The 26,483-nt window shown below is 40.1% G+C and overlaps 1 protein-coding gene, 1 long non-coding RNA gene and 1 pseudogene across 3 annotated transcripts; all 3 read right to left on the bottom strand.

Annotated features, from left to right (window-relative positions):
• Positions 1–275: 275 nt before the first annotated feature.
• On the bottom strand, positions 276–3,225 carry LOC311072926. Its single transcript, XR_014604084.1, has 3 exons — positions 2,747–3,225; positions 530–679; positions 276–366 (listed from the first exon to the last, which is right to left on the bottom strand). It is a non-coding gene; the product is annotated as an uncharacterized lncRNA (long non-coding RNA).
• A 2,147-nt stretch (positions 3,226–5,372) lies between these two features.
• LOC311072915 (cytochrome P450 2J4-like) lies at positions 5,373–19,037 on the bottom strand. The gene is made up of 10 exons (XM_084098276.1): positions 18,915–19,037; positions 14,721–14,923; positions 14,477–14,639; positions 14,238–14,387; positions 13,438–13,598; positions 13,085–13,261; positions 8,372–8,510; positions 8,092–8,279; positions 7,264–7,405; positions 5,373–7,183 (listed from the first exon to the last, which is right to left on the bottom strand). The coding sequence occupies exons 2-10, from the start codon at positions 14,916–14,918 to the stop codon at positions 7,008–7,010; spliced, it is 1,494 nt and encodes a 497-aa protein (XP_083954402.1). The 5' UTR covers positions 14,919–14,923; positions 18,915–19,037; the 3' UTR covers positions 5,373–7,007.
• Positions 19,038–19,989: 952 nt separating this feature from the next.
• LOC311073178 (cytochrome P450 2J4-like) lies at positions 19,990–25,895 on the bottom strand (annotated as a pseudogene). Its single transcript has 8 exons — positions 25,700–25,895; positions 25,457–25,619; positions 25,219–25,366; positions 24,711–24,871; positions 24,330–24,506; positions 23,606–23,921; positions 20,311–20,403; positions 19,990–20,228 (listed from the first exon to the last, which is right to left on the bottom strand). The product of its transcript is annotated as a cytochrome P450 2J4-like (transcript).
• Between the last annotated feature and the right edge of the window lie 588 nt (positions 25,896–26,483).

Raw genomic sequence — 26,483 nt, forward strand, 5'->3', positions numbered from 1 at the left:
GTTCCAGCCTGTATCAACTTTTATGTCCTCAAACGCTCGTTTTTTTGGGGTCGACAGCTTATGAAAACTTATTTCTGGGTTTCTTAGCTTGTTTGCTGTACACCTTGTCACATAGCAGCTTTTAGGCATTATTCTGTCTTTTCTTAGAAGCAAGAAATGACAAGGAGGCAGCCTCTCGCAATGCAAAGTCAATGGAGACGGTTGGTTTGTTTTCCCATAGACATCATGATGTCTATGTGTTTTCCCCCTTGGTGGGCGTGGTCTTCAGATTATGACTGTCTCTATTGATGGACCGTGGTTATCATGTGATTGACAGGATGCCCCGCCCTCGTCATAAGAGAAGAGAAGAGATGTCTCTATCGGTCTCTACAAGAGGGAGGGGAAGTTATTTTGATTAAAGATTACGAAGGCACATTCATTTAAAAAAATAAATAATGATGTGCACGGATAAATCATTTATAATAAATACTGCAATCTTCCATAAAAGTAAGAATAGTCAATTTCATGGTGACTTTAATGTCCAACATACTTGAGCTTCTCTAGTTGACAGGATCTGGGTGCTTCAGTAGATCAGACAGCCGAGATTGAGGTGATTGTAGCAGATCCAGCTCTCTGAAGTGTGAAGGGTTTGATCTCAGAGCTGAACTTTCTTCTTCCGGTCGGCTACCATACGGATAACCTACAAACATCGAAGTTGATATTATCTGTGACATCAGAGCTGATAACATACAAGTTTTATATCTTTTAATACACGGAATGAGATGAAGAACATTTTTGCTGCTGGGTTAACCAGTGCTTAATTTGTAAAATATGAGGTCCCGGAGCGCAGAGGGGGGCTGGATCCGGCGACTCAAAACGGGGGTTGGAGGTAACGGAACAAAAAAAAAAAAAAAAAATTACACTGCCTACGTAGCTTCTCTGCAGGGACGGCGCCAGAGAATTTTTAACGCATGTGCTGAGGGGGTGCTAGATCAGTGACTGGGGGAGCTGTGCAAAACTTGGCCACTAAATATTTAATATTCAGTTATGTTAATGATCACAATTAAAGTTTCAATTTTAAATTGAACAAGCGCAACATTCAGCATTCAATCAAATATTCTAAAAGATGTAGGCTATTATTAATAATAATGCTATTTCAACATCTCGTTATTTCGACATAATATGTGTGCGTGCAACAAGCAAGATGTGCATTTGTAAATCCGGTGACGCTGTATTGATTTTTATTAATAAACAAGTGTTTTCTCTGACGGTGTCGACTCAGCTGCAAAGATGAAGTTGACGATCGCCATCTCCGTGTGAACGCGCCTAGAGAAATGCACATAAATAGGCCTAAATGGATTACATTCTTTTTTTGTTTTGAATTATTTCGTTTAAAGACATTTCAAGCTTTGTGTATTTGATGTATTTCTCATGTCTGTGTGAGGCATACACTGAGTTTCGTTAAGTTAGGATGAGATGCACTCCAGTTCACGTGCAATGCAAGTGATCGCGCGGGCGCCACCGCCTCCATGATTGTCTGTTATATTTGCTTCTTATTCATTAAATCCAGGCAATTGGTTGATGAAAAATGTATTAAAATTAAGATCAGGGTTCGTACACTTTTTCCAAGGTCAAATTCAAGCACTTTTCAAGCACTTTCCAGGTCCATTTTAAAGCTTTTTCCAGCACCTTACACTACCGTAAATTACATACCAATACATACTTAAAATTCTTATTTAGTGTTTTTATCACATCAAAAGAGATAAACTCATTAAATAATGCGATATTCAATATGCGATACGATAATGCTTAAAGTGTCAAATTAACTTAAATTATCTTTAAAATATCTTTAAAATGATATAACCTACACATACGTGTTTCACATTCTTTTTGTGATAAGAAAATATCCCTACAACTTCAAGACAGTGAACATCAGTGTTTTACTGTAGCATAAGAAGTGTTATTTTAACATCACTGGGGTTTAGGGGTTCAGGTTATCCTACATTAGGTTTATTTAACAACAGAAACTGATTAATCAAATGTAAAAATAAACACTGCTTAGTTTTCACTGCATGAATTAAATATACTGATTCTTATTAAAGCTACAAAAGTTAGCCTATTCAGCCAAAAGCAGTGAGTGATTTTCTTTGTCTTTTGTTCATGACCCCAGTTATTGCAAGCCGTTGCGATATGCAATTATGCATATTGTAATATATACATTTGCAATATTTCGATATATTGTGCAGCCCTAATATTTAAGCCAATCACAAGTGTTATTCTTCAAAATGTATCACTAAGTATATGAATAATATACTTTTCATTATATTAATGTCCAAATATTGCTTACCAGATAATGTGATTTATAGGCTGTAAAACTGAATTAATTTCAAATATGAAGACTTAGAAATATTTGACAGGCCTTCCCGTTTTGGGACACATTCTTGATAGACAAGGTTTGAACAATATCTGAGTGCACAGGCACCTGCCTGATAAATGTATTTCATTGCCAAGATGTCTTGGGTCAAGCCATAACGTTAGCTAATACATTTACTGGAATAGAGCAGTGTAAATATTGCACAGGGCCATCCTAAACCTTACAGTAACAGTATACTACTTATGACACTGACTGATTTCAGTTCAGCAATCAACGACTGTTGTTATGCACTGGGCTAACGTTTGCAGGTTAATTTGCACGTTACAGTTCTGTAATTTTGGCAATGTTCACTGCATATTCCACAAATGAACATAACGGACATGCAATACTTACATTACATTGTCACACCAAGTACTCTCTGTCACTAACGGCCCTTTCAGATAGGACGCGGACCGCGCTGCGCTATGAAATGAAACCGATATATTTCAATGGCTTGCGCCGCGCGACTCGATCCAAAGCGGAGCTCAACGAGCTCGCGCGCACGCCGCGGTCAAAGCTTAAAATAGTTCAACTGTTGCCGCTGCGTGGCCAATAAAAACGGTGCATCCAAACAACCGCGGAAATCAAAATGAAAACTCCGCCTACTTTTGCTCTGGCCAGCGTAACGCAAATCAATCTGTATCTGATTCTGAAGGGCTACATTTTTTTCTCTATTTAATAAAGAACTATTTCGTCAGAAAAATGTTTCTTGTGAAAGAAATAAAGTGACAAATACAGTTACAAATTCAAGCATTTTCAAGCATTTTATCCAAAATTCAAGCACTTTTCAAACCTTGAAAACACAACATCAAAATTCAAGCACTTTCAAGGATTTCAAGCACCCGTACGAACCCTGTAAGATACAATTTATACAAAACGAAATTCACTTTAAAGAAAGGTTTTCTACAAAACAAAACTTGATGAAGTGGTCAAAATCATGTCTGACCCGCTCCATGTCTCATATTGCGCATCCTATCTTACTCTTGCTGTTCACTTTTCATAAATCAACATAAATGAAAAAAAAACAAAAAACATTATAATATTTTAACAAATATGAAACTAAATGCGCTTTTTTAATGGCTACAACAGTATAGTAGGCCTACAGACTCTCTATTTGTAGCTACAAATTGCTGCACATTCATTTAGTTCTGAATTTTGCACACACAAGTTGAAAGGCATTTGTTCAAATCAAGTTCACGGATAATTGTGCGTGCATTTATTAATCATTACTAAAATCATAACAAAGTAGGCTATGCTATGTACAAAAAATCAGATGAGCCCATGAATATGAACGCAATTACACGTTAAGCATTTTCCTCCCATTGAAAACCATTATAAGAACGCTTAATGTGGCTTAATGCAGATTAGAATGTCCCCTTATTTTGTCGAAATAACGAGATATTATGTCGATAGGCAACTGCTGTGTCCACCGTGGTCTCCACATTCTTGATCAGCGGAAACGATGTTTTGCTTGTTTGGGATCTGACTGGCCAGCGTATTTGAAAAAGTTACAACTAGTACAACAAGCGCGCAAGTCATGTGTCACAAACATTGAACACTACACAAACAGTAATTTTATTTTTTTAATTTAGGCAAATCATTTTCCATATTAGTGACACAGGAGGTGCCGGATCCAATAAAAAAGTTTCCGGATCCATTGTCGGAGGTGACGGAACATGTTCCGGCTCAAATTAAGCCCTGGGGTTAACACTTAAAAAAACTGCATGCAATGTCTGCTTCTTTTAAGCAGTCGGTTTACTAAAGGAATTATGGGAATGAGGCAACAGTGCAAACATACCAAAAAAAGTGAGTAGTTTCTAGCTGGTCATGTGATCTTAACATTGCTCCAAGTAAGATAATGCTTTTTTGGCCACTGATATGATTTGAAACTTAGCTGCTAAAGCAGCCCGTTCTGAAATACTTGGATGCTTGAATGCATTAAAACGTAGCAGTTTTTATTATTATCATTATTTGTGATTCCTCTCATCTCTGCATAATGAAATGTTTAACTGTGCATTTATTTTTGCAAGGACAGAAAATAAGTGGGTAATACTTTAGTTTTAAGGTATAACATGGTGTGGGAGCTACAGTAAATGAACTGAAACTGGTGACATTTTTGAAAATATTAAAACAAATGTAATAAATAAATAAAATATTTTTTACAGGCCTTATTCTTCCCCCTTTTCTAGAGGCAAACCTAGAAAAACAACAATGAAAGAAAAAAGGAAGATGCACTGTTAAGAGATTTCGGAAAATGTATTCATTTAAATAAGAGGACAGATGATGCATGCTTGACCTTCAGAAAGAAACTTGCACTTGTATATTTTGGCCTGTAGAGGGCAGTACGTACTTTCTATACATGCAACTGTTTACACAAGACTTAGATCATGAATTATTAAACCTAAAATGTAATATCACCAATGATCTGAACTGGTTTTCTATTTGTATATATTTGAAGCCTTTAATGCATTGCATAAAAACAAAAACATGAATTCTGCATGTCAAAAAACAAAACAAAAAGACTTCCATGCAGGGGGGTAAAAAAAAAAACATGCTGGGGGATGGGGCGTCCTTGTTAGCATGCCCGCCTCCCATGCAGGTGTTGTGCCGAATTTCGACCCCCTGCCAAATTATTACCCCCTCGTTGAAGTAAGTATCTGATTGCCTAATCCTAACCCCACCCCTAAATTTAACCCCTCCCCTAAATTTAACCCCTCCATTTAACCCCAAATTTGCCACAACACCTGTTCGAATCCTACTCGCAGCGAGGTCGATAAGGGCCAGTTACACACGCAGTACACAAATGAGCATTCTACGTCGTCACAAAAGTTTAAAAAGATAGAGAGTGAAAGATTAAAAGAGAGAGAACAAAAAGACAAGTCGACAGAGTGGTTATCTCCCTTGCAACCCATGAACCAGTGTATAAATGATTTCTACCTGATGATCTTGGATGAATTATATACATTTAAAGACATTAAAGTCAAGTTAAGTCACCTTTATTTATATAGCGCTTTTTACAATACAGATTGTTTCAAAGCAGATTTACATTGACAACAGGAAAATAATGCAACAAAGTCTGTTTCGGCTGTACAGCAGATCTAGAAGAACATAGTGTCGTAGTTCAGTGATGGTTCATTTTTGTTGTATAAAAGTTAGTTATTCATTTAGTTCATTTATCTTTACAGCCGCTCTGGAGAAAACAATGATATCGTCGTCCAGCTCATTTGTATAATACAAAAAAACATTTGTATAATAAAAAGGAAGAGTTGTACTGCAAGTCTTTTATTGGTATGATTAACCAAGCCCTACAATTTAATCAAATAACCCATATTATAAAGACACTTCATATTTAATGGCATTAGATGATTTGTTGACGAATGGTAATTTGTCCTCTGTATTTAACCCGTCCAAGTTAGTGCACACACATTAGCAGCAGTGAGTAGTGAGTTGTATTGTAAAAGGTGTTTTAATTCATCGTGAGGCGTTTCGAGCTCTTCAAAACAGTGAATCATTTTGTGAAGCAATTGGTTCAATTGATTCAAAGTTTGATCATGGTTGGAGCAAAACTCTGCAGGAAATTGGGTCTCGAGGGCCAGAGTTGCCTAGCCCCGTCTTAACCACTTTTTTCTACATCACCCGAAGAACTTTCCACTTCCATCGGCTGCATGCTAATTTGCCCTGTTTAGTAATTGTGGCCCTTAATGTCTAAAATTGATATGATTAAGAACTGCATCCATAATGTCTAATTAATATTACATTAACTTCAACATATGTAAGCCATATTTAAACTCATAGTCAAGTTCCCATTTTCAGAGATTTTCACGTACCATGTCAGAAAATACACCTAACTGTAAATCAGGTCTCTACTCTCTACCTCATCCTGATCAAGCCAGTTATGAATTTTTATGATGTTTGTTCATCATCTGAGACTTCTGCTTTTTGTCGGAAGTTACAGGGTGAAAATCACTATTACTTGTCAACTGAACTAAATCAATGATCATGATTCTGGGCCTAAATTAGTTATTAAAGCGCCAATTAAAGTACCATTCAAAAGTTTGGGATCAGCAAGATTTTTTTTTGTTGAAAGAAATAATACTTTTATTCAGCAAATTATTGGTCAAGCATGACAATTGATCAAATAAGACACTTATAATGTAGATTTATATTTCAAATAAATGCTGTTATTTTGAACATTCTATTAATCAAAGAATCCTGAAAAAAAAGAAAAGAAAATTATCACAAAGTAATGGTGGCGTAATAATACTGAAAATTCAGCTTTGCATCTATAAAGTACATTTTAAAATATATTTAAATACAAAACAGTTATTTTAAATTGTAATAATAGTTCACAATATTACTGTTTTTACTGTATTTGATCAAATAAATGTAACCTTGGTGAACGGAAGAGACTTCTTCAAAAACATTTTAAAAATCTTACCCACCCAAAACTTTTGAACGGTAAAATCGGGCAGGTCTGAGTACTGAACTATGGTATCAAGTTTGTTGTCTCTGCATTCTGATGCGCAGAATCCATGTAATGAACACTGGTGCTTGAACATGATTCAGGAACAGAACTGCTTTAAGGAAGCTAAATTTTAAATGATTAAAATCTACACTATCGAGGCACTGCACATATCTGGAAGGGTTCAGGACCAGACGAGACACTTATAGATCCTTTTAGACTCAGCGTTTGTCCCTCCAGAGGCAGGAAGGTAAAACGCTGCATCAGAGACGTGAAGAAGAGGAAGAGCTCCATACGAGCGAGCTGCTCACCTGGACACATCCTCTTACCTGGAAATCATGGTTTGGATCAGTAAATATGCTCATAAACTAAGTAAAGATGATGACAGAGCTGTATGGACATAACCTACCTATTGAAAAAGGGATGAAAGTGTCTTTTTTCAAAAACATGCCATTTTCATCCAGAAAGTGCGAAGGGTTGAACTTATTCGGAGTGCTGTACTCATTCTTGTCCTGTAGGATTGTCTTTAGCAACGGCAGAACCATCACACCCTGTAATAACAAAACATATAGACTTGAGTGAGTGATAGATTCATTACAGAGGACCTATTATGCCTTTTTACAAAGTCTTGATTTTGTTTTTGGGCTTAACTAAATAGGTTTTCATGCTTGCATGTTCAAACAGGTTATTTTCCTCATATTTCATGTTTTTGCAGCTCCTCTCTTCCCAGTCTGTCAGTAACGCTCTGTTTAGTTCCTGTCTCTATGAAGCCCCTCCTTCTCAAAAGCTCAATGTGCTCTGATTGGTCAGCTGGACCAGTGTGTTGTGATTGGTCAAGCACTTCGAGAGTGTTTGGGAAATGTCCCGCCCCTTACCCTAAACACGAGTTTCAATATACTACTAACTAACTCAACCAGGCCCCGGCCATTTATTTTGCGTATGCCTTGGGTGGGAATTATTTAAATGAGGAATATTGTGACATGTTTGTTCCCGGAAGAAAATTCAAGACTACAATGTAGGCGTTTCAGGGAGTTCAGAAACAGTGTTACTGATATTGAAAATAACTCCCTTTGGAGGGACTTTGTGCTTTTGAACTTTGCAGTCCTTTTTCAAACCGTAACATTACACACTAAAGAAAGTTGAACATGCATAATAGGAATTTTCTTAAGTTGCACATAACTGACCTTGTTTAATCACACAAATGCTGTATGGTACATGTATGGTAAAATGCACTGACCTTTGGGATGAGTCGTCCTCCCACTGTTGTGTCCTTGTTGGCCACTCTGGGAGGCGTAAAGGTGATAATGTTTGCGAACCTCTGAATTTCATGGATCACAGCGTAGGTGTACGGCAGATTTGTTCGATCATCCATTTGTAGTTGACGTGTCTGTCCAATCACTTGATCGATCTCAGACTGGACTTTCTCTGAAAGAAAACAGTCAACTAAGAACATGCTGAAAGTACCTTTTGAGGACAAGCAACATGAAGTCACTTTTGTTGATTGACTGACATCCCACCTTGCACATCTGGATACTTGACCATGAAGAGTAAAGCCCATCTGAGGGTAGTAGAGGTGGTCTCTGTTCCGGCTCCAAACAGATCCACTACACAGTACATCAGGTTCTTCTCTGTGAACTCTGCCTCACTGTCCTTACACTGGGAATGATGGAACACAAAAAACCTTCCCATATGGCATAAAGTATATATTTTCAGAAACTACAATACATAGGTGGGTAGGTAAGGTAAGAGAGAGAGCGAGAGCGAGAGCGAGAGAGAGAGAGAGAGAGAGAGAGAGGGAGAGAGAGAAACCGACTTGGTGTTATTTAATAACTTAGTAGCAGAAGGAATGAACAAATTTTTAAACCGGTTAAATCTACACCTTGGCATTCTTAATCTCCTTACCAATGGCAACATTTCAAACTCACAGTTCAGGGTGTGTGTTGTATCATGTAGAATCTTATATGCCTCCCTCAGCATAGATTTTTCGTACAAGGTCTGGAGATAAAAAGGTTCTATTCTGCCCATGATCTTCATTGCAGTTTGAATAAGACGTCCATAATACATATTTTAACTATAATACATATTTAGACTATAATACATATTTTTAAAATGTATATATTTTAATAATATATACAGTATAAATATATATATATATATATACATATACATGTATGTGTGTGTGTGTGTAAATCAACAGTATATATATATATATATATACAGTGAGGAAAATAAGTATTTGAACACCCTGCTATTTTGCAAGTTCTCCCACTTAGAAATCATGGAGGGGTCTGAAATTGTCATCGTAGGTGCATGTCCACTGTGAGAGACATAATCTAAAAAAAAAAAATTCCAGAAATCACAATGTATGATTTTTTAACTATTTGTTTGTATGATACAGCTGCAAATAAGTATTTGAACACCTGAGAAAAACAATGTTAATATTTGGTACAGTAGCCTTTGTTTGCAATTACAGAGGTCAAACGTTTCCTGTAGTTTTTCACTAGGTTTGCACACACTGCAGGAGGGAAGTTGTTGGAAGACCCAGCCTCGACCCATCTTCAATGCTCTAAATGAGGGAAGGAGGTTGTTCCCCAAAATCTCGCAATACACCAGCTCCTCCCGTGTAGTTCTGGGCTGATTTCTCACCTTTCTTAGGATCATTGAGACCCCACGAGGTGAGATCTTGCATGGAGCCCAAGTCCGAGGGAGATTGACAGTCATGTTTAGCTTCCCTGTAGCCCTTTCCAGCCTTGTGGAGGTGTACAATTTTGTCTCTAGTGTCTTTGGACAGCTCTTTGGTCTTGGCCATGTTAGTAGTTGGATTCTTACTGATTGTATGGGGTGGACAGGGGTCTTTATTAGTGGTGGGAGAAAAAATCGATCCATCGATGCATCGCGATTCTCTCTCCAACGATTCTGGATCGATTCTGAGAATTTCAGAATCGATTCTGAGCTTAGTTTATAACCAGATGTGCGATGACGCAGAGTTTGCTTTAGAAACACCCGTCTTCTGCTTGCTAACAATTCCCCACACACGTACCTTCAGTAAAATAATATTTAATAAAGTTCAGAAAGGTTGAAACGAATTATAAGGACATTCACAGGCTTCATTGTACAGGATGCGCTGTGAGAGACGCGCATGTTTGATGTTACACTTGAAGTGTGCTGTCTCGCGCGTCGATATTCTCCTTAAAAATGCTCTACGAAGTCATCGTTTATGTGGTTTGGAATGCAGTGGACTTATATATTTAAAATATGAACCTCGCTAACAGAAGGCTGCTTTCAGTTTCAAATGCTGATGCGCGCTTTGTGTTGACTGCTCGCGCATGCGGCTGTGCGACTCCGTGTAAGTGGTTTAATATAGGCTACTTGTGCAAAATGAACGTGAACACAGCAAGTTATGTCTTAAGGGATTAAACTGTGAGGACAAACCACATTACTACTTGTATTTAAAAAGAGATCCGAGCGTGAATGCAGCTAAATAGATATCTAAGATATCTCAGTCTAATAAGATGTCAAAGTAAAAAACAAAAGTATGATGAAAATAAATCACTCACAGTTCTTGAATGGAAAATGTTCAGATAATCTTAAATACTGAAAGCACTCTTCTGTTTCTTTGTCATTTGTTTCTATGCTTCTCTTTATTAGGCTATTTGCTATTTATATGGTTTGAAGTTATATTAGTTTAAAATTCTTAAAATAAAACTGTTTTAATGTTTTATTTATTTTATTTGTAATTATAAAAAAAATAGACTACTTAATTACTTATGTAAACTTATGAATTAATGGGGGGGAGATAAAGAATCGTTCTGGAATCGGATCATGACTCCCAGAATCGGAATCGGATCGGATCGTGAGGTGACTGAAGATTCCCACCTCTAGTCTTTATGCAGCTAATGACCTCAAACAGGTGCATCTAATTTAGGATAATAAATGGAGTGGAGGTGGACATTTTAAAGGCAGACTAACAGGTCTTTGAGGGTCAGAATTCTAGCTGATAGACAGGTGTTCAAATACTTATTTCCAGCTGTATCATACAAATAAATAGTTAAAAAATCATATATTGTGATTTCTGGATTTTTTTTTTTTGATTATGTCTCTCACAGTGGACATGCACCTACGATGACAATTTCAGACCCCTCCATGATTTCCAAGTGGGAGAACTTGCAAAATAGCAGGGTGTTCAAATACTTATTTTCCTCACTGTATATACACTGTTGGGGATATTTTGGGGATATTTAATTTTATTCTATCAATCAATAAATTCCACTAGAAACAAACTTTGTTGTATTATTTTATTTTAATACTGTGAAGCTGGTTTGATACAATCTGTATTGTGAAAAGCGCTATACAAATATACTTGATTTGATTTGATTTGTTGGCATATACGTGTTCCAGGAACTGCCAATATCCAGCAACTTCGCACAGCCATTGAAGAGGAGTGGACCAACATTCCACAGGCCACAATCACAACCTGATCAACTCTATGCGAAAGAGATGTGTTGCACTGCGTGAGGCAAATGGTGGTCACACCAGATACTGACTGGTTTTCGGGTGGGTTAGGGTTAGCCTATCCCAAGGCGGAGCTGGGGGGTGGGTGAAGGAAGACGCTGAAGCAGTAGGGGTGGAGAGAAGGAGCGCAGCAAGTCCGTGTCGCAGGTAGGGTGATGACTGACCAGGGTGGAGCCAGAGGGACAAGGGAACCCAGTGAAGCCATAAGGCCAAGGGTCTCTGGTGGAGCCGAGGGTGGGAGGAGCCAAGGCGAAGCCAACAGGTCGCCAGGCCAAGGTGGATCGAAGGGATCAGAGGCCGGAGGCGAAGCGGAGGGATCCTTTCGCTCCGGCGAGGCTGGTGAAATCATGACCTGAGGCTTCACAACACTGCAAGATATCACAGGGGAAGGCGAAGGAACCTGGCTGAGGCGGGGCTGAAGGACAGGCTGAACTTAGTAGTGGAGGTGGGAGAGGGAGGCTGGGCGGGATTACTGATAACAATTCAATGTTCATACAGGATAAAGACTAAGGAATTATACTGGGCTGAATCAATGATGAAGATAGTACAGATAAATAAGGTTGGGATAGGCTGCAAATATTCCCTTTGGGACGACTGTTGCCGGCTCACACCCCTGGTCAGACTCACGTCGGGGCTTCGGCTCCGGCTCCGGGGTGTTAGTTGTCGCTGATTTCACAGGCTCAGTATACGCAGCGGGCGGAAGCTCTCCGTCTGCCGGGGGCTCTGCCGCAGTCGTCACCATAGTGAATGGTGATGGTGGGCTGTGCTCTGGGTCTGGCTGCGCAACATCTGTGAGGTGTGGCTGGATGAGGCTGCTGTCATCCTCCGCTTCGCCCACTGTGAATGCGGATCCATTCACCCACAGGGCGAAGTTGATGTAAGCCTTCAGGGTCCAGCAGGGATTGCCGAGGGGCATAACGAAGTAGAGAACTTAGTCCAGTCCACACCAAAATCCCTCCATTAAACAGACGTTGTCGCAGGTGGCATGATGACAGATGCTGAGGAACTCCTCCACATATACTTCCAGGTCTCTGCCATACTGTAACAAACAGTCACTCCTTTCAGAATTGTGTTGCCCCTCATAGAGCAACGTTAATGGAAGCAATTCCCATATTAGGTCTTGGGTCCGTTCTTCTGTCACACTCGGTCGCAGCAAACAGATGATAAAGAGGAAGATCAGTTTACGAGTCTTTAATAACATATTTAGAAGGTACTCAACAAATATAGACGAAATAGCTCAACTGATGCATTAACGAGAACGGGTCAGCGGTTGCGCTAGTGTGACCACCTTGCTTTTTCCTTCAGTGCGAAAGAGCCCCATCACAAAATGCTGTTTTGGAGAATTTTATGTCTCCGCATTCAAAGAGATAGGAGCTGCACTTGCATGCCCAAGAGGCGTTTCAAATATGGCCGCCGAGTGAAATGACTTGTCTTAAAGGGACTTTGGCTCTACGTGTGCACAATTCAATTCGAAAGGTTCATATTCTAAATAAATTGGTGGCAGCCCTTATTTCACTAAGGAAAATTTGGAACTGGCAACAAGTGGTTAAGGTTTGACTAGTTAGCATGATCCAATAAGCTGTAAGATACTGTAACTACACGATCTCTGTAGGGCAGACCTGAATATTCATAAAGGAGGTGATAACGCATGTTCCAAATCCTAATAAAGCCCTCTTAAAGGAATATAAATACACCAGGACATCTTAGGACGACACTACCTTCTCAATTTCATCAAGATAACAGTCAATGTAGTCTCTGGGGTTGGACGGGTCTCTCTCCTCATTGTGTTTTCTGAATTCCTCCTGCAGGAAGGGCTGAAGTTTAGACATGCTTGCGAATGCCGTCTGGTGTTTTCCTGGCAGCAACGACATGAGGGTGGGAAACTGATTATATAACTGTAAAGAGACAAATAAAGGACAAGCATTTTTCAAAAAATGCAACAATTTAACAAGCACTACTATTCCTTGAATGAAACTGATGTTGTTAACACTTGTCAATAAAGCCAATTTCTTTTTTATTTTTAGATTGTTAGCCTTGTGTATGACATTGTGATAGTAGGGTGAACTCGTACCCGACCCCAGTTTGAGATGGGAAGCTGTAACATGTCATCCACATACTTCTGCATCAGATGAAACTGATGATCATCATACTCAAACCTGTGACCAAACACCAACCCGCTGATTATATTAGCCACGGCACTGGTCACAAGATGCTGAGGGTCAAAAGGCAAACCTAGAAACACAACAACCAAATTAAATAGCAATGATATTAGATTTAAGAACAGAAAACCTGAAAAACCAACAAACATCTCCTAAAAAATGTATTTTCCTTTCTTAAATATATAGTGGCATCCAAACTTCTGAGAACACTAACGTTTCAATCCACATGCTGAATGCCACACATTTGCTCACAAATTTACTCTAGACTTGTACAATAGTTAATTTAAAAAAAATTTCCCTTAATTTATATCTAATTTATTATTATTAAAATATTATTTATGTATTATTTCTGATTATTACATATTTATGATTACTACAATTTTATTTAGTCTCAGAATTTTGGATCTCACATTTAAATAAAAAGAGAAAATTAAGGAAAGATGTGGTTTCCCAGATGTTTGACCTTCAAAAAGACACTTGTACTTGCAGATAGTGGCCTCAAGAGGATAGTATGTACACACAGCCCTTAACTACATGATTATGACATTGAACAAGATTTAATTCCCTGGTTACAATATATTTTCAGATTTTAAAAAAAGTGCATTTATTCTGTTTACATATATTCTTGAGTTTTAAATGAATGACAGCAAATCTTGAAGTGAAGAGTGAAGAGAATAAATTGGTGTCTGGCAATAAAATGATGCTCACTGACCTTGTTCAGTCTGTACAGAGTCACAGAGACAGCGACACTCCTGCAGGATGAAGTTTTCTAGAGTTTTCTTCCCCACACCAAAGTATTTTAGTGTTGCCAGAGCAAAACGCCTCTGTTGACGCCACATGTGGCCATTTGACATAAACAGACCTACAAAACAGAATGATTTTTGGTAATGTTTAAGATTTTGCCAGTATTTAAATCAGATAGGTGCAATATAACTTTTTCTCCATCTGTACCTTTCCCTTTAGTGAGCATGTCATTCACAGGGAAGTGCGGCCGGTCTGTGAAGATGTCCGCCTGTTCCACAAATGCCTCTTTGAAAGTCTCGTATCCAGTGAGCATTATGCAGGGCTCGTTTCCCAGATAAAGTGTGCTCACATCTCCATACCTCTCAGCAATCTGATCAACATGATCTTCATGTTATACAGTACATTCACATACAATAATTTTACATATTTGTATGCATCATATGAGACTCACCCTCTGAAAGGAGCCCAGTGGATCACTAAAGCCTATATTTATAAGGTTTCCAATGATAGGCAGAGGGAAGGGTCCTGGCGGCATGTTCTTTGACTGAACATCTCGCAGGTGTTTCACCAACAGCAGCACACACAGAAATATCAGGAGTCCCTGAACATCCATCCACTGACCCATCAGCTGTGACAACACTGACGCCATGCTTACTGAGACCAGAGAGACCATAACACACAGACATTTAACTTACAAAGACATTTATAATGTAACAAGAGATTTCTATTTCAAATAAACGCTGACACACACAAAAAAAAGTTCCGCTGAAGAACGAGTCTGTGCAATGATGTGTGGTTGGGAACTGGGAACCCCCAAATTCTCAGGTTAAGCTGATTGGGAAGATTTTCATGCACAATTTGAACTGTCGGCTCAGAGGAAAGGCCCAAGAAGGAAACTGATCAGAGGACTGCAAAGCTCTTGAACTGGATATGTGTCTTACAGAGGATGCTCTGAGGCAGCTAGGAGGGCATATGAGAGATCTGGCAAATGATATTGAAAATTTGACATGGCAAGCATGTGCCCACATGCCACTGTCAGTTCATGGGATGCGAAAGACCAATTCATCCAGGCCCTTACCCCTGTGGAGCTCCATAGACACCCACCCAAGCATTGATGCCAGTCTGCCACATGTACATGTTTTCCCCACTCCCTTACCCCTCACCTCAGCTGACATCTTCCCCGGGGTGGCCACACAGTTCCCTTCAGAGCCAGTCTTGAGCCTCTCCAGGAGGTTTGGACAGGAGAACGCTGTTCTATTTCTGCCTCTCGAGGAGGGAGAGGGGTTGGTTGCTTTGAAGGAGTTGTGCCTGAAGAATTGTGAGGGCTTGGATGAGAGTCAATGGGAGCAATTTTGGGATTTGTTGGTTAATTTCCAACGTTTCGCATTTGAGGAAGTGGATGTGGGGCGAACACTTCTGGCGCAGCACGAAATTGTGACTGGGGATGCCATGCCCATAAGGCTGCAGCCCCAAAGGCTCCCTTTTGCCCGTCAGGACGCTGCTGATAATGCCTTGTTGTACATGCAGCGAGGTGGCAGGTGTACATGAAGGGGAGGTGGCAGGTGGTGGTGCGGAGGTCGCTGTGTGAGGGTGTTATCAGGGCTTCTCATGAGACGGGGGGGGGTCTGGACACTTTGGGGTTTCAAAAACATTAAAATATGTCAGACAGTTTTTACTGGGGGCTTATGAGGAGAGATGTGGAGGATTTTTGTCGGCGGTGTGATGGTTACACTGCCCGCAAATTCCCCGTAGGGGGCCTAATGGGGAGAGTGGGTGAGGATGTAATGGGTCCTTTTCCATGTTCGGAGAGGGGTAACAGGTTTACCTGTTGATGACTATGAATTATTTCACTAAATGGCCAGAAGCTTATGCAATGCCTGACCAAAAAGCCGAGACAGTGGTGAACAACCTCTTGTACACCCGCTCTTTTGATGTTGGGGCAAGAGACCAGAACACCTGGGGCCTCATTTATAAACATTGCGTACACACAAAAGGAGGCTCACGCCGCTCTCTACGCAATAATTGGTATTTATAAAAAGCAAACTTGAGGGAAAATGTGCGGTCCTTCACGCAAACTCTGACCCAGGCATACGCACAAAAACGGGTGAAATGAGAAATGGCGACACCGTCGGCAGATGTAAGAAACACGTGAATGTGTGTGAAAGTATGTGTAACTGTAAACCGTTGTGTAAAAGAAATGGCAATACTGCCTCTCATAAATAACATGAAGACTTCACAAAGCAAGTCTTACAATTAACAGCCTACAATGTTACAATGAACACCCGTTTGATCGATCTGCAGTGTAAAACAAACAAAATCAAACGAAGATTACAACAGAAATGCAAATAAACACATATTTGCAAAAAGAAAAGTGAAATATGTTCTGCAATAATATTGGCATGTTATGCAATTCATCCTCATAACACATCTGTAGCTTGTCAGATGCAATCAAATGGATGGTAATAAAATGCCATGATGCCATCACAATGCGAAATGACGTAATGACGTAATGAAAGTTACGTTTCTTGGTTTTCCTCTCTGTGTTTGCCATGATTTCGCAATCGATGAATATTAACTTGTGGGCGTTTCACAGAATATTTATGGGCAACTATGGGCGTGACATGAAGCCGCAAAAGCTGCGCTACATTTAGAATTGATTGTGATTTATTAAGGGAAAACTGCGTAGGATGTGCGTGCGCACGGTTTTATAAATCCAAACATTTCTGTGCGTACGCACGTCCTATGTTTCATCCGTACGCCACTTCTGACGCAAATCCTACGCAAAGTTTTATAAATGAGGCCCCTGGTGAAATGGTTTTTAGGAGGCCACCTGGTTTGCCTGCTGTGCCACCGGACCCTAAGCATGCTAGAAAGCTTCAGGACTCATTGGAAGCCACTCATAATTTTGCAAGGAAGCAGTTGTTAAAGCAGTTGTTGCGGGCACCCGGCAGAAGCGAAATTATGACCTGAAAGCAAAACATTGGCATTTCAGAGCAGGAGAGCTGGTGTGGGTGTACAGCCCTCAGAGAAATAAGGGCAGGTGCCCTAAACTTGACTCCCAGTGGGTTGGGCCAAGCAGTGTTCCGGAGAGGGTCGGAGAAGTTGTTTACTGGTTTCAGTTGCCTCCGAGGGGTAGAAAGGTGGCCGTGCACAGACAGATTGGCAACTTATAGAGGAAGTGCCGCCACAGCCCCAGTCTCCTATACAGTTATGCTTACCCAATAGGGCGGGCCAGGATCACAGTCAAGCACTTCCTGTCCTCTGGCAGTCCCACGTGCAGCCACACCTGTTCTTGAGCTGCAAACTTTGCATTTGAATAGTTTTGCTTCAGTTACACAAGAAGGGCAGCTGCAGCCTCAGGGGGGGGCTTTAAGTGTTGTTTGTGTGGGCTTTAAGGGGTGAGGTATTCTGCTGAAGAACGAGTCTGGGCATTAATGTGTGGGTGGGAACTGATCCAGTTTGGAGTTTGTGGGTCTGTGAGGCATGAGCATCGGCCACACAGGTGCTCACGTTAATAAAAAATTAGTCTATAAGAAGTAATGGGAGTTATGGATTGAAGCCAGTTTTGAGGGTAGCAGGTGATAATGTAACACCAACAGTTGCATAAAATAAGATGAAAATCAAATGTAAATGGTAAGCTTTAATGTAAAGAATCAATCTTTAATTCATTTCAAAGTGGAAATGCTGCCATTTTCCAAACGAAGAACAGGTAAATTTGTGGGGCATGTTTTATCTCACATCTGAAGAATCAGTGAATGTCTGACTAATAGTCCTGAACTTTCAAATGCTGCATTCAGACTCCTAAATATCATACAGGTTTCATCGACAAATTCAGACCTGATAAATCAATTCACACAAGAATAATAATATGACACTCTTGACCTTGTAAACACACAACTGTTGTCAGTTATGAATGTTTATGACAGTGTGTTGCAGTTGATATATGAAGTGCCTAGTTTCTGTTGTTTACTGTTATTGTTAGCAGGTCAATTGTTTTACAGGAAAAAGTCACTTCAAGACTCCTTCAGCTCGATGTAATAAGACGACGGCTGTTGGGTCAGAAACACAAACATCTCTAGACATTACACCTGCTGGATTTGAATAAATACATTTAAAAAAAATAAAAATCACTTCAATTCAGAAATAGAAAACATTTAAGTAATTTTAATTAATTAATCAAATAACTAAACCTGACCTGACTAACGTTAATGCATTTAATTCATTTTAGTATGAAAGACCACAATAAAATGTTATGGTACACCTTGATGTAATTTTATATTTGAGCTATATTTAATAAGTTATAAAAGATTTAAAAAAAAATCGAATTTAGCACTCATTTCAATTTAATTTGGCATATCACAATCCCATGCAGATCAGTATAAAACTCTGGGTCAGAGTTATCTTATTACTATATATTAATTACTATATATTACTATAACTTGGGTGATTCTGCCTCCAACGCAAAGTAAACAGAAAAAGGCAAACACTAAAACCGCTAACAGTCCTTTCACGGTAAAAACACAACGAAGTAAAAGTTGGACTTTAACCCGCCTGAGTTTACAGCTCAAACACAAACTGAAGCAGCATCGTTAATGTCAAACATTCGTTACACTGCATAGATGTTGGTCAGGATATCTGTACTTACGAGAATGATGTTTATTAATCAAACAATGGACGGTCGTGGAAATATATAAACGTAGGCTACAGCCAAAACTTTAGGAGTCTGCAAGGAAGAAACTGTGGAATGTTGCTGTGATGACGTCACGGCGTGTCCGCCTACGGCCCACACAGCGTACAAATTCAAAATAAAATCTGAAAACAGACGTGTGTGTGTGACCCTGGACCACAAAACCAGTCACATGGGTAAATTGATTTTTGTAGCCTATTATTGACATGTAGCCTATGCATCACCCGAAAGCTGAACAAATATGCTTTCCATTGATGTATGGTTTGTTAGGATAGGATAATAGCCGAGATTTGAAAAATCTGGAATCTGAGGGTGCAAAAATAAATAAATAAATAAATATAAAAAAATTGAGAAAAACGCCTTTAAAGTTGTCCATTTATGTTCGCGATTGTGCTGCATTCCCTCACAAAAATAAATGTTTTATATATTTATGGTAGGAAATTTACAAAATATCTTCATATAACATGATCTTTAGGCTGCTTAATATAATGATTTTTGGTATAAAAGAAAAATTCATTTCATTTCCACACAATGTTTTGTTGGCACAAATATACCCTTGCTACTTTTGGACATGGTTTTGTGATCCAGGGTCACACAAACACACATATATATGTGTGTTTATATATAAATATAAATATATATATATATATATATATATATATATATATATTTGTTTCTTTTAGTGCTGGACAACGATTAGTTGCAATTAATAGCATGCAAAATAAAAGTTTGTGTTTACATAATATATGTGTGTAGCCTACTGTGTATAATTATTTGGTATTTATAAATACACACATATAAATGTATATTTAAGAAATATTTGCATGTGTATACTGTATACATTTTTTTCATATTTTTTATACTTTATTGTATTATAGCCTTGGTGAGTAGAAGAGACTTCTTTCAAAAACATTTTAAAAAATCATACTAACCCCAAACTTTTGAACGGTGGAGTCGGGCAGTTCTGAGTAACTATCAAGTTTGTTGTCTCTGCATTTTGATGCCCAGAATCCATGTAATGAACACTGGTGCTTGAACATGATTCAGGAACAGAACTGCTTTAAGGAAGCTGATTTTTAAATGATTAAAATCTACACTATCGAGGCACTGCACATATTTGGAAGGGTTCGGGACCAGACGAGACACTTATAGATCCTTTTAGACTCAGCGTTTGTCCCTCCAGAGGCAGGAAGGTAAAACGCTGCATCAGAGACGTGAAGAAGAGGAAGAGCTCCATACGAGCGAGCTGCTCACCTGGACACATCCTCTTACCTGGAAATCATGGTCTGGATCAGTAAATATGCTCATAATCTGAGTAAACTCATGATTATAGAGCTGTATGGACATAACTTACCAATTGAAAAAGGGATAAAAGTGTCTTTTTTCTAAAACATTCCATTTTCATCCAGAAAGTGTGCAGGATTGAATTCATATGGAGTGCTGTAGCCTACTCATTCTTATCCTATAGGAATGTCTTTAGCAATGGCAGCACTACCACATCCTGTAATAACCACAGACTTTGAGTTAAGTGAGTTACAGATTCATTATAGAGGCCATATTATGCTAATTATACAGTCTTGAGTTTGTTTTTGGGCTCTACTAGAATAGGTTTTCATGCTTTAATGTTCAAAAACACATTATTTTCTCATATTCTCCATTGTTGCAGCTCCTCTCTTCCCAGTCTGTCAGTAACGCTCTGTTTAGTTCAAGCCCCTCCTTCTGAAAAGTACAGTGTGCTCTGATTGGTCAGCTGGACCAGTGTGTTGTGATTGGACAAGCGCTTTGTGTGTGTTTGGGAAATGTCCTGCCCCTTTTCATAACTGCCAGTTTCAACACACTACTAACTAAGGCCATGTCCACACTAATACGTTTTCGTTTGAAAACGCATCTTTTTCTCTCCGTTTTGGCCTTCCGTCCACACTGAGACGGCGTTTTTATTAATGAAAACGAAGCTTTTTGAAAACGCACTCCAAAGCGTATACATTTGAAAACGCCGTTTTCGCGTTGTAGTGTGGACTGTGAAACCGGAGGGATTTAAAAACGATGACGTAAATTTAGTCATGTGACGCATATTGTACCAATAGATATTCATGTTTATACCAGTATTGTGCCTGTTATGTGCTATTCACTTTCACACTGTTGCTAAAAATATTCTACATTGCACACTCTTCATATCACAGTCCTGCAAAGATGACAGAATTTACTCACATTTGCTGTCCTGCGGCGAGACATGAGAACAGTCGCGTTTTAGACCAAACATGTGGTGACTGCGTGCGACCTGGACGCATCAGTGAATGGTGAGATATTTTACTAAATAAAATTATCCTGTCAGAAGAATTGCGCGATAACTTCATTATTTATTTTTCCATCTGAATCATATCAGTGAGCTTTTGTGGGGTTTTACACATGCGCAGTAAATGTGAATTTAGCGTTTTCAGGCGTTTTTCAAAAGTTTCTCATCCACACTGAAACGTCCGAAAACGCTTGAAAACGCTAGTGTGGACGGAGAGCGTTTATAAACGAAAACGCCGTTTTCAAATGTATCCGGATTAATGTAGACGTAGCCTAACTCAACCAGGCCCTGCCCCTTTATCCTGAGTGTACCTTTGGCAGGAATTATTTAAATGAGGAATACTGTAACGTGTTCATTCATAGAAGAAAACTCTAGACTACAATGGAGGCGTTTCAGGGAGTTTAATACAATGGGACCGAAAATGCCTGCAGGTCCCTCACCCTCTTAAAGAAATCGAGTTCGGTCAAGAGCAGGCCAGGATTTTAAGCTCAACTGACTCCAGAGGCTCGAAGGGAGCTCTCCGTAGAGCAGAAACAACTTCAGAGAGGTCCCGGGGGGGATAAGGCTTGCTGGTCAGACGCCCTGCCATATTTACAGAGTCCAACTCCACACAGACAAAAGAGATGCTCTGCACTGGGGAGAGCTTGCTCTTTTCCCAGTTGACCCTGTAAGGGTAGTTTGCCTATAGGGATTTAGGCTGCAGGATTGCCGATTGACTAAAGAAACGTTATCAGCAAAATGGTAGAAAACTGTAAATTTCTTGTCTATTACCACCCCCTGCCATCCCAACGACGGAAATAAGCACAGTTATCATAGCAAAATATGTGGTAGAGCATTGCTGTAGAGTGACGATATTGTATTGCAACAGGTGACACATGAATGTTAATACCGAATCAAAACAAGTTGGCACATCATTTGTAATTGAAAGGGTTTAATGACAATATCTGGTTATGGTTACACTTAAAATAGTTACAAAATAGATGTATGAGATAATAAAAACTTATACCATTAATCATACCTAGCAAATATGTAGATTGTTAAGAGAGATAGAAAGAGAGGGAGAGCAAGAGAGAGAGAGTGAGAGAGAGAGAGAGAGAGAGAGAGAGTGTGTGAGAGAGAGAGAGAGAGAGAGAGTGTTGAGAGTAAGAGACAAAGAAAAGAGGCAAAGAAAGAGTGCCCCAAGAAAGGGACCGAGAGGAAAAGAAGACCCAGAGCAACTGTTACAGTCTTCTTTTATCCCTTCCTTGATCATGTGACTGAAACCCAAATGTAAGACATTCAATCTGACCAATCAGATAATTACAACTTCCCACGCCTTACTAAAGGTGTGACAATTCATAGAACCCCGAAAAACACACATTTTGGCCCACAGGCCTTGAGCACCATCAACACCTCTGTCTTTAGGAATTCCAAATGGCCCTTGTGGTAAGAGAGGAGGTTGAAACAGTAAAGCAAATGTCTTTGTTAATTTTCAAATATCTTGAAATTTTGATTATTTTCAATTCTACAACCGAAGCCCCAGATGGCTGAGGTGCCTAAGCACCACCCAGCCTTGTACTGATATGCTCAGCTCTTGAAGCAAAGCATCGGAACGGTCTGCGTTGAGGAAGAACAAGACATGAAAATAAGCGTTTTTCAGGTTGATCGCTGCAAACCAATCCTGGGGCGAGCACACATACGGATGTGTTTCTGCGTAAGCATTTTGAACGGGAGCTTGTAAAGGGCCTGATTCAAGATACTTAGATCCACGATTGACCATAACCCATCACGACCTTGAGTACAATGAAGCATGGGCTGTAAAATCATACTTCATCTTGGCTGGAGGGACAGGCTCTATTGCATCCTTCACCAGCATACCGCAATCTCCGCTCGCAGGACAGGGGAATCCTTGTTTGCAGAGAGGTAAACAGGATGCCGCTGAAACTGGGGGAATGCCAGGCGAACTGAATCACATCTGACTGCCCGAATGAGCCAGCTCCGTGCTAGCGGAACCAAAGGAAAAACAAACGTCCCCACGGGGGGCAGCGAGGAGTGCTAACCCGGGAGGGACAGCGTCCGAAGTAGAGGCAGTGAGTGTGATGCACTTTCCTGGCGCCGTGGGTCCCGTTAGGGACTGGCTAGGGAGCTGTGAGGAAGCAGCATGTCCTTGAATGCACACTCCCTACCTGTGGCGAAAGAACAGGGGCTGGGAAGGAGGAAGCAGAGCGTCGTTCACTGCCCACGCACACCCTGTATGACCAGAAAGTTAGGAAACCGCTCTATCTTGAGAATTAAGGTACAGCTGGCCATGGGACAGTGGTGAAACAGAGCCAAAGTAAAGGCCACGTCATCTTCCTGCGAAGGGCTCGAGCGGCACTTTGAGGCTTAACAGCCAGAGCTGCAATCGTCTCACAGGAGCTGGATGGGAGCCACAGACGATTCCTCCAGATGGCGACACTTTGCGGGCATAAATGCACCGCAATTGCACACTCCACCTGGGAAATCCCCACGAACCCCCTGACCGCCCCACAGTCGAAGGTAGTGAGAGAGGAAGACCTTTTAACAGATTTTGGCACTAATTTTCCTCCATACTGCCAAATCTCTTCATGTACTTCCAGGAAGAAAGGCACGGGGACGGGGCGAGGTGATCTTCGTGTTGTGCTTCGAGCCCAAACCCAATCATCCAGCCGGGACTGCTCAGAATGAGTGCGCGGCAGCACGGGCAAGCATGGCTGTCATCTCTGAATCCAATTCAGCATGAACAAACACAGCAGAAGCGGGAAGCTCAGCATCATCTTCCTCTCCAGAGGATGATAGCCCTCTCACTGATGCAGCTATAAACATCTGATCCTCATCCGGAGCGCCGAATGGCACACTGGGTTGCTCGTTTAGTTACCGCTTGCAGGTGATTGGGCTCCCAGGCGAGACCCCATGACGTCAGTCTGACGTAACGTCAAACTTGACTGACTGAATAGGAATTACACGATCTCTGAAGGGCAGACATGAATATTACTAAAGGAGGTGCTAACACATGTTCCAACTCCCAATAAAGCCCTATTAAAGGATTATAAATATACCAGGGCATCTTAGGACAACACTACCTTCTCAATTTCATCCAGATAACAGTCAATGTAGTCTCTGGGGTTGGTTGGGTCTCTCTCCTCCTTGTGTTTTCTGAATTCCTCCTGCAGGAAGGGCTGAAGTTTAGACATGCTTGTGAATGCCGTTTGGTGTTTTCCTGGCAGCAATGACATGAGGGTGGGAAATTTATTATATAACTGTAAAGAGACAAATAGAGGACAAAAACAATTTCAGATAATGCAACAATTAAACAAGGACTACTATTCCTTGAATGAAACTGATGTCCATACTACTTATCAATCAAGCGCATTTAATTTCCGTTTCAATGATATGTATGAACTTTTTTATTTTTAGATTGTTAGCCTTGTGCATGACATTGTGATAGCAGGGTGAACTCGTACACGACCCCAGTTTGAGATGGGAAGCTGTAACATGTCATCCACATACTTCTCCATCAGATGAAACTGATGATCATCATACTCAAACCTGTGACCAAACACCAACCCGCTGATTATATTAGCCACGGCACTGGTCACAAGACGATGAGGGTTAAAGGGCAAACCTAGAAACAAAACCGAATTAAAGAGCAATGTTATTACATTTAACAACAGAAAACCTGAAAAACAAACAAACATCTCCTAAAAAAACACCTTTTCCTTTCTTTGACCTTCAAAAAAGACACTTGCACTTGCAGATAGTGGCCTCTAGAGGATAGTATGTACACACAGCCATTCAAGACATGATTATGACACTGACCTAATATTTTATTCCCTGGTTATAATATAGACTTTTTAAAAAGTGCATTCATTCTGTTTTCATATTTTTTTTGTTATATATATAAATAATGACAGTAAATCTTTTCTGTGAAGAAAAAAAAAGGTGTTTGGCAATAAAATGATGCTCACTGACCTTGTTCAGTCTGTATAGTCACAGAGACAGCGACACTCCTGCAGGATGAAGTTTTCTAGAGTTTTCTTCCCCACACCAAAATATTTCAGTGTTGCCAGAGTAAAACGCCTCTGTTGACGCCACATGTGGCCATTTGACATAAATAGACCTACAAAGAAAGAATGATTTTAGGTAATGTTTAAGATTTTGCCAGTATTTAAATCAGATAGGTGCAATATAACTTTTTCTCCATCTGTACCTTTCCCTTTAGTGAGCATGTCATTCACAGGGAAGTGCGGCCGGTCTGTGAAGATGTCCGCCTGTTCCACAAATGCCTCTTTGAAAGTCTCGTATCCAGTGAGCATTATGCAGGGCTCGTTTCCCAGATAAAGTGTGCTCACATCTCCATACCTCTCAGCAATCTGATCAACATGATCTTAATGTTATACATTCACATAAAATAATTTTACATACAATATTGTATATGTCATATGAGACTTACCCTCTGAAAGGAGCCCAGTGGATCACTAAAGCCTATATTCATTGCGTTTCCAAACAAGGGCAGAGGGAAGGGTCCTGGCGGCATGTTCTTTGACTGAACATCTCGGAGGTGTTTCACCAACAGCAGAACACAGAAATATCAGGAGTCCCTGAACATCCATCCACTGACCCATCAGCTGTGACAACACTGATGACATGCTTACTGAGACCAGAGAGACCATTACACACAGACATTTAACTTAAAGAAACTTTAAGTTTTAAGTTTAAGAAACTAAAGATTTAGACTAGAACAGGTTTTCATACTTGATGTTCAAAAAACATCATTATTTCTCCCATATTTGTCATTGTTGCAGCTCCTTCCCAGTCTGTCAGTAATGCTTTGTTTAGTTCCTGTCTCTGAAAAGCGCAATGTGCTCTAATTGGACGGCTGGACCAGTGTGTTGTGATTGGTCAAGTGCTTTGAGTGTGTTTGGGAAGTGTCCTGCCCCTTACCATAACCACCAGTTTCAACAGACTACTACCTACAGTTGTAATCGAAATTATTCCCCCCCCCCCCCATTGCAAATCAGGTTTATTGCCAAAATGTACAGACTTCCAGCTGTTTGTAATGAACCAATCAAACTAAAGTAATTGAAATAGCTCAACATAACAACTGTTTCAAGTGGTTTCCCCAAATTCAACTGAAAATACAAATTCTAATGACTTCTGCAGTCTAAAACAAACAAACAAAAAAAAAAAAAACCTGAATAGAATCCCTCACAACAGCGCAAATCTGCGAAACAGTT

The sequence above is a fragment of the Abramis brama genome (assembly GCF_963993115.1).
Source record: "Abramis brama genome assembly, chromosome: 22".
Lineage (NCBI taxonomy): Eukaryota > Metazoa > Chordata > Actinopteri > Cypriniformes > Leuciscidae > Abramis > Abramis brama.

What these genes read in the sequence shown, in the direction of transcription:
- LOC311072915 (XM_084098276.1), bottom strand. Translation starts at nt 14,918, where the DNA reads ATGGCGTCAGTGTTGTCACAGCTGATGGGTCAGTGGATGGATGTTCAG. An exon ending in CACTGGGCTCCTTTCAGAGG is followed by an intron (nt 14,640 to 14,720) that starts GTGAGTCTCATA and finishes CATGTTGATCAG; the next exon opens with ATTGCTGAGAGGTATGGAGA. An exon ending in CAAGTATCCAGATGTGCAAG is followed by an intron (nt 8,280 to 8,371) that starts GTGGGATGTCAG and finishes GTTTTCTTTCAG; the next exon opens with AGAAAGTCCAGTCTGAGATC.